The sequence below is a fragment of the Melanaphis sacchari genome, unplaced genomic scaffold (genome assembly GCF_002803265.2).
Source record: "Melanaphis sacchari strain LSU unplaced genomic scaffold, SCAv2.0 Contig50_pilon_pilon, whole genome shotgun sequence".
Taxonomy (NCBI): Eukaryota; Metazoa; Arthropoda; class Insecta; order Hemiptera; family Aphididae; genus Melanaphis; species Melanaphis sacchari.
The window spans coordinates 2036530-2045612 of record NW_020271344.1 but is presented as its reverse complement, the minus strand read 5'-3'; the positions used below and the strand labels follow the sequence as shown (position 1 = coordinate 2045612).

At 31.1% G+C, this 9083-nt stretch overlaps 2 protein-coding genes across 2 annotated transcripts in view; both read left to right on the top strand.

The window, feature by feature from the left end:
* LOC112599386 (skin secretory protein xP2-like) overlaps positions 1-1316 on the top strand; it is a 2723-nt gene extending 1407 nt beyond the window's left edge. Inside the window, exon 3 of the mRNA XM_025346275.1 lies at positions 1076-1316. Coding sequence (XP_025202060.1) covers positions 1076-1176 — 101 coding nt within the window. The 3' untranslated portion in view covers positions 1177-1316. The remainder of the gene's footprint in view (positions 1-1075) is intronic.
* Positions 1317-5443: 4127 nt separating this feature from the next.
* LOC112599385 (skin secretory protein xP2-like) lies at positions 5444-8801 on the top strand. The gene is made up of 2 exons (XM_025346274.1): positions 5444-5473; positions 7484-8801. The coding sequence occupies exons 1-2, from the start codon at positions 5462-5464 to the stop codon at positions 8771-8773; spliced, it is 1302 nt and encodes a 433-aa protein (XP_025202059.1). The 5' UTR covers positions 5444-5461; the 3' UTR covers positions 8774-8801.
* Positions 8802-9083: the final 282 nt, after the last annotated feature.

Here is a 9083-nt window from a genome sequence, read left to right as displayed (position 1 = left end):
GACTTTACCTATATATAGCCAATTCGGTTTTCAAAAGATCATCATTCAACCGGACAACGCAGAACAGTCAACATGAAATTCACATCAGCTTTAGTAGTCGCTTTTGTGGTCGTAGCCCTCGTCAGGGCCGACAGCGCAGACAGCAAGACACACAAATCAGAAAAACGTGGTATCACCGCTGAACACGGTTTCGACACCGGTTTGAGCTATGGTTCCGGTCTGGGATTGGGCTCCAGTATTGGCTTATCGTCCGGATTGGCTTCCGGTTACTCCGCTCTCGGTGGATCAGCTTATGGATCGTCGTATGCTCCAGCTTACGGTGGAGTCGCAATCGCCTCTGCACCCGCCGCATACAGTGGAGTCGCAGTCGCCTCTGCACCCGCCGCATATAGTGGAGTCGCAGTCGCCTCTGCACCTGCATACAGTGGAGCAGCTATTGTTGCCGCTCCATCTACATACTCTGCCGCCCCAGCACCGACTGTCGGCCCATTGATCCCAATCTCCAAAGATATACACATCATCAACCGTCATGCCCAACACGTTTCCGCTCCGTACCCAGTCCCCGTACAAAGGAACGTTGCCATCCCAGTGCCACACCCCGTCCCTTACCCAGTAGAAAGACCATACCCAGTAAGAGTTGCCGCTCCATACCCAGTACCAGTCGAGAGGCCTGTTCCATACGCAGTTGACAGACCAGTGCCACAAGCAGTGCCTTCTCCCTACCCAGTCCCAGTCGTCCAGAACGTACCAGTACCAGTTTCCAGCCCAGTACCAGTCCCAGTCGTCAGGCGCGTTCCTGTTCCGGTTGCCACACCGGTCGTTGTTCAAGCACCTCAACCAGCTATTGCTATTGCCGCCCCAGCACCTGCATACGGAGGATACGGTCTAGGATCTACCGCCTACGACGCTAGCAGCTACGGATCCGCCGCTTTGTCTTCATACGGATCTGGTATCTCCTCGTACGGATCTTACGGACCAGCACTGTCTGCTTCCTCGTACGGTTCTTACGGATCAGCTTTGCCTTCTTCTTCATACGGATCTTACGGATCAGCTCTGCCTTCTTCTTCATATGGATCTTACGGATCAGGTTTATCATCATCCTCGTACGGACACGAAAGCCACTCAAAATACGAAAGTGGTGGATGGACTCCAATTGCAAAACGTAACTCCAATTAATTTAGGCACTTGTCTCCTGACATCGCTCAATTCTCAAGTCAGAACGTGTTAAGTTACTCTAGACTATTTTATAATTGATTATTATTATTTTTTTATACTTAGATTATACTTTTTATACTTAAAAAAATATTAATTGTACACTACAGTTTGAATAAAATATTTTGTTTAAAAATATATACTATGTGTTTGTTTAAAATTAATGCAAGTAATGAAAACAATACGTAATTGTATACAGTCCTTGTGAAACATCCGCTGGGTCATTGTTCATGCTCAAATGACGTTAAATAACGAGGCCTAACTTGATATTACGTGCAAATTAATTTTGATAAGTCAGAAAATAGGAAAAAATTAGGCCGGCCAGTTTGCCTCTTCTCCATATTGCAACACATAGCTTTAGGTAATAAATTTTTAATTTCACCTAGATATCCAACGCCAAAAAGACCTTGACGTAAAGTGAATTTAAATACTATACAACACCACTCGCTACTGCATTATAAACTATGCATCGAAAAACATAATTTTTATTTTTGTTTGCATTATGTATAGATAGTAAGTATACTTTACATTATAATTTATAAAATAAAAGATCAGTATTAAAATATTAATATAATATAAAAATATTTATAAAATAAAGTATGGTTATTACAGTTCATAATCGTTGAAGTTTACAGAGAATAAAATCGAGTCTGTTACATAAAATATCGTGACTTTGCTTGTCATTGAATTACTTTGAAAAAAATGTCCTTAAAAATTAAAAATCACTAGCAGGGATATGAAGTTATTTATATCGACAACATAATAATCTCAATTATTCTATTCTTTCGGATACACCTACAGCCCAGCTTACTAGAACACAAGAATTATAAAATAATTGTATTAAAATGTTAATGAAATTTAATTAATTATTGATAATGCTATAACACTATAATTAGTAGTTATTTATATACCTAAATTAAAGACAGAATAGTAACTATTCTAATAATAACTGTTATTATTAAAATAATTTTCGATGAATCGGTAATTATCATATGAATTTCCACTGCTACATTATATACTGACAAACTGAATATTTATAGTATTACATTTTTTTTAGCATAGCTATAATTTATGATTTATATAAATAATTAAATAAATAAATGAATGACCAAAATATATTACATACACCTACGAAAAAATCAAATAAAATTAATATTATTAAAGGTTTAAATGCAATAAAATCATTAACTTAATGCTTATGATTTCTATAAAACCAATCATTATATAATATTAATTTTTATAGATATAATATTATTATAACAATGATTATACCTGTATTGATCCAAATGAATTCCTTTTTTTATATATTCCGTATAATTATTATTATTACTATAAAACCAAACTTAGGGACCTTAAAATCAGTAAAAAGTGTTTACAATATTAACAGTTGTATTTTTTCTTGGCATTAATGTAGAGTGCATATTATTGTTTATTACATATTTATTTTTATTTAATTTTTACCTAAACAACATTTTTGGTTAATAATCACTAAAATTTTGTAATAGTTGATTATTATTTTTGATAAAATAATTATATTTTTTGATTTTTAAATAATATATATATATTATATATAGTGTATTCAAATATTTATTTTAGCCTAGAATTTTATCGCTATTGGTTAATGATTCAAATGATTACCTATCACTGTAAGTTAGGATTGCTCGCTTTTTATAGATTGCATTAGATTACATTAGATATTTAAATATATATGGAGTGTGTTTAGTGTATACCTAAAGTGAATTAAAAAATATTAACCATTTCAATTAAATAATTAACGTATTGAATAGAAGATGTTAATAGAAATAAAATATCAATATTGGCAAAGTTTAAAGTATACATATATTGATATAAAAAGTATTCTTCTTCTATTATTATTATGGTTTTTAATATCGAAATCATATGTTTGGATGTTTAGTTGAAATTAATTGCATGTATAAACTATACAAATACAATTATTATTAATTTACTCATCTGCACATACACAATAAAGTAAAAATTATTAATAATCACTGAACAGGCCCAGATTTAGTGGATACCGGCCTACTATTCTCAGTAAGCAGGCGGCTCATAGGCACACGCCCCATAGATACAATATAAAAAAAGACCTTTTTTTCTTTTGCTCATTAATTGTTTAAAAAATTCAAGTTTTTATTACGAAATTGAGGCATGCGGCCTACTGGGTTGTAGAACAGTAGTCCAGTGGCCTAATCCGAGCCTGTCACTAATTCTTAGTCTATTAGCCAGCTTTAGATTCAATTATTTTTTAATATAAGCTACAAGTAAATGTCACATATTATAACAGGTACCAGCGTATTATTCATAAATCAATAATATATTTCACCATCTAAACAAGAAATCCTAGTTTGATGAAGTAACTGTATATAATTTAAGAGAGAAAAAATTCTAGGAATTAAAGTATATTTTAAATATATAGTCTGTATTTTTCATGACTTTTAAGTATTAATAAGTATAAAATATTGATTCATATAAATTGAGTAGAGACATTTTAATATAAAATGAAAAAAATATTTCAAAACATAAAATAATGATTTATCCTTAAACAATTACAATAATTTCTTTCGTTATTACTTAAAAATATATACATGAAATTTAAAACATTCTAACAACATTTTAGGCATATTTTTATAAGCTATTGAAGTTCAAATTCCAATGAAAAAAATTCGATTTTACTTTAAAAAATATTTCTATTAGATCGTTTTTATTTATTCATATCACGTACGTATTCAAATTGTTCAGTGATACGACAGTATAGTGATTTATAATTAATAACAGATATTAATATTACATCAAATAATATAACAACAATAAAATATATATGATTTATATTTGGCACATTTAGTTAATAAATCAAATTATCTAGTGTATTACTAAAGGAAAAATAAATTACATATAGGTAGCAATTTAAATATGTAATAAAATATCTTTAAAAGTATTGGCAAAATCTCCGCTCAAAATTGTTTTTCCTGTGTAGTAATAGTTTATCATGGATTTTAATTTTAACACTGTCATTCAATTTATAATAATATAAGTTTTAATAAATTATGAGGTAGGTACACTTGAAACCTATTATATAAGAGAGTAATTAGCCCGATTAATTTTTTTTATATTTATTTATGTTTTGGATTATAATTAGTTAATAACAAAAATGTTTAGAATGTTATAAGTATTAGGTAAATATATTTATTGTTTTACAATTTAAACTATAATCATTTATTATATAATATATAAATATATTATACAGGTAGGTACGATATAATAGTTAATAGCATTGATGGCTTGTTTTATTTATAAAAAAAAAAAAAACATGACTTAGTTCCTACACAATCAAAAGGCGCTGGGATTTGAATTTAATTCGTAAAAGTAATTCAAAACTTGTATCTTATAATAGTGACTTATAAGGTTTATAAACCGGAACATATATTAACTATTGAATGTCAATTTTTAATTGCAGTATATACCACATAACTCATACAAACATTTTGTATAGTGTACAGACCATTCTTTATACTTAGAAAGTTCAAAAATAAAAATATATCTAGAATATTTAAAAAAATACGTTAAAACATATTATATATATGTATATATCATTTTAATTACAAGTAATAAATAGTAAATAAATAAATAGCTAAAATAAAAGTGGTATTTTTAAATATATTATTTATAACTATATTATTATACATATAATACTTTAAAGTAATATGTTTAACTATATTATTATACATAAACATATTACTTTAAAGTTTAAACAAATCTTTTTTAAATAAAAAATATTAAAATATTAATATATTTACATACTTACACATTTATAATTAATCATTTTATAAGGCTGACTATTTTTATAGTAACTAGAATCTTGTAAATTAACAGTGACACTCATTGTTCCATACCATTAATTAATTTTAAATTAACAAAATAATAAAATTAAAAATATAAAATGCATATATTATATCATCAGTAACGAATCAATCGGGATACTTCTATGGGATGATACCCTTGGCGACGCTTAGAACTGAATGGCTATTGATGCCGTGTTTGTGTGTTAGAACTCAAATCGTTTACCCTTCAAATTTAATTCAATAAGAACAAAAAAGGACCTCGTGGTGACATAACCGCCGAGAAATCGAAATTTTCACGGTTTCATAAAGCTTAATTCTGTGGCTGTTTATAATGCCTACGCTTTTACAACAATGTTGTAGTTTTCCAACGACATTATCGGGAAACGTACACTATGAAATTACAAGTAAGTGAATTATATTTTCTTTTTGTAGTATTTATTTTACACGAAAGAACGAATTTTGTGTGATTAAATTAATTTTATGCTGTTGAAATTGCAATAAATACAATAACGTTCGTATTTTTTTTTTTATTTAGTCTAATTGAAATATATTTAACATAAAAATTTTTTTTCCAAAAGTATTAGTTATTAAAACAAATCAAGAATTAAGTAGTTTTAGCTTATTATTATTATTATTATAAGTTAGTTTTCTTGTTTTTAAAATAAACTGTTAATACACACTTAACGTTTTGTGAGTAGATAGTTATATCATATGTGGTTTATTAAACAATTTAAACATAAAACGATCACTTTGAAAATATTTTTTACATAAATTTAAATCGTTACAATCAACATTTTTTCAATTATTATTATTATAATTTATTAAGTATTTTATTGTTTTAAATGACAACAATTATTTTTCATATTTTGAAATAAAATATTATAAGGGAAATTTCAACATAAATAAAAATTAAATTTCGGACTACTTATTAATTATAGTTATAATATTATAAGTATTAAGATATTAATGAGGAGGATAGGTGGTCCAATATTTTGTGGAAAACTCTTGTAACACTGCATTCCAATCATATTAATTGTTAATACTTTTTTTTATTTAAAAAAAATAAGGAATACCTATTTACAAACCATATTATCTTTTTCAAGCAGTATAATTTACTTAGCAGACTTATATCCATTTTTTCTTTAATACTATTTGAAATTAGACAAACATAAAAAAGGGCTCTTATTTGAAAAACAGAAGTTTGTATCTCCAAAAACACTTTTTTAGTAAAACAAAAAGTTTAAGAATTTTAAAATTCGAATTTTGAATAACTGAATTTTTTAAAACAAAAATGGGTGATTATGCTTGGTTTATCATCATGTATAAATAGATACATATTTTTACAAAATAATACTTTTTTTTTATTCTTCTAATAATATTCTAATTTCTCGTTTTAAAGTTGTTATATACTCCAAAATTTTTTTTTTGCTTTATAAAAACGTATTAAATATACATGTATATTTATATTATAAAATTAGAAACTTAATACATGATAACGATAAAAAATAAAAAAAATAATATTATTTTTAAGACGTTTAAAATTTTTAAAATTGTTTTTATGAAATATAAAAGAATGACTTGCAGTTATATTAAATTTTGTAATAGTTAAGGACGAATAGGTTTTCACATTTTATGGTTTTTAATAATTAAAGTTAATATAAAATTTTTATTTATCACAATAGTAGTGGTTACGTTTGATTAAAAACAAATTAAGTAATTAAGTAATTAGTATGGCATTTGAAAATATGCTATCGTGATTTTTGTTCTCATATTTGAATGATTATAGCATAACTGCGCGTTAATTAATCCGTTAAGTATTTTATTAGTTATAATTTTGTCTGTGAAGTGAAGTATTACTCGAGTCACCCAAATAATTAGCAATTGACCTTCGGCTATTAATTTACTATTATTTATTCTTCCTTGTGTTCAATACTATACTTATAGGCTATCGTTATGTAAACAGTCATGATTAATTTCGTTTGAGCGTACGAGTTATTGATATATTGCCAATGGTATTGAATTGAAGCGTATGTTGTACACCTCCCGTTAAAAATTAAATATACAAATCAATATTATTGTTTCAATATATAAAATGAATCGAAAAAAACTGTGGTTTTTTCACTTTAAGCCGAACTTATATTGTTTTTAATTCAGATAAATATTCATTTTTTTCACGTATAATCTATGTTTTATAATAGTTTCATGTCATGATTAGTTATGAGTTATGACCATATTAAGAAAGTCTGAAAGTACACAATAAAAATATTATAGTATAATATCTAAATATCTAATCAGTATAAAAATTAACAAATCGTATTAATAATATGTATAATATAATATTATACATTATTATATTCTATTGAACTATTTTGACTAAATTTATACATAAACAACAAACATAATTTTGTCTACAGATTTTGTATATGTGCCTGTTGGCATTTGTTAACAATGTTTGGTGTCTCGATGAAGATCACGTTAAGAATAGTAACCACACCACCACAACTAGAGAATCGAAAACAATAAAACGAGGTATCGGTCATTACAATCCAATGGGATGGGGTGGCTACGGAGTTGGTTCGTACGGAGTGCCCACCAAACCAGTGCAAGGATATGGAGTGTCGAACACCCCGGTACAAGGATATGGATTTTCAAATATCCCGATACAAGGATACGGAGTATCTGCTGTTCCGGTGCATGGATACGCGGTGGTACACCAATCTGAACGACCCGTACCGTATCCAGTACCTTATCCAGTGACTTACGACCGACCGGTGCCATATGATCGACCAGTACCGTACCCGGTATCATATGACCGGCCGGTACCCTACCCGGTGCACGTGGACCGGCCGCTTCCGTATCCAGTGCGAGTTGATCGACCAGTGCCATATCCGGTGCAGGTAGAAAAACCATTGCCGTACCCGGTACACGTGGACCGGCCGGTGCCGTATCCGGTTCAAGTTGAGAAGCCGTTACCATATCCAGTGGACCGGCCGGTTCCATATCCTGTGCAGGTGGAGAAACCACTGCCGTACCCAGTGCACGTGGACCGACCGGTGCCGTATGCAGTGCATGTGCCTTACAAAGTGGCCGTACCGGTAGACCGACCATACCCGGTAAAAGTACCTGTGCCCACGCCGTATCCGGTTGACAGGCCAGTTCCGTATCCCGTTCAGGTGGCCGTCAAGGTTCCAGTGGTGCAGCAAGTACCGGTCGAAGTGTCTCGGCCTTATCCCGTGCTGGTGCAGCAGCCCGCACCGGCGGTGGTGCAACAACAACCTGTACTATGGAGTAAGGTGTCGTCATATCCAGTTTATACGACAGACCAGCCAGCGGTACAGTGGCAGAAGCAGTATCCCTATTACTCAAACGTGGACAACAGTAAAAACTACATAGGCATGCCCGTGTACAATGGTGGTAACCAGGCTGGTTATCAACGTAGTCAGTACCCATCCGGTTATAGCATTGGTGTAAACCACGCACTGATCGGGCTTGGCGTGGGCGGCCGGGGCGCGGGCGCGGGCGCGACGGGCACGGCAGGCCCGACCGGCATCATCGGTGGAACGACAGGGAGCCTTTTGGGGGCGGTGTTCAACGTAATGCAGGGGTTGACATCACCGGGTGGTAGCGTCACCGGTTACGCGGCAGGACACAATGATTATTTGGGACCCAAGACCACAGGATTCACAACTGTCATTAACAAATAAATAGTACGTATACCGAGAGAGTAAGAAAAACGAGTGACACAAGATTGTGCATACCAGCTCATGCTGTTGCTATATTTTGATGTCGATTTGCCGACTTTATATTAATTATTGTACAACAAGACAATATACAAACATTTTCGATTATTTTGTATTTCTTCTTCACCTGAGTAGATTTATAATATTACGTTATTAACGTTATTTATGTAATTTATATTAAATTGAAAACCAATTAGTTTTTGATCGACAATCCACGCGCATATTATATTGTACACAAATCTCATGTCCTTCACCGCGTTGCCAGTGCATTTAA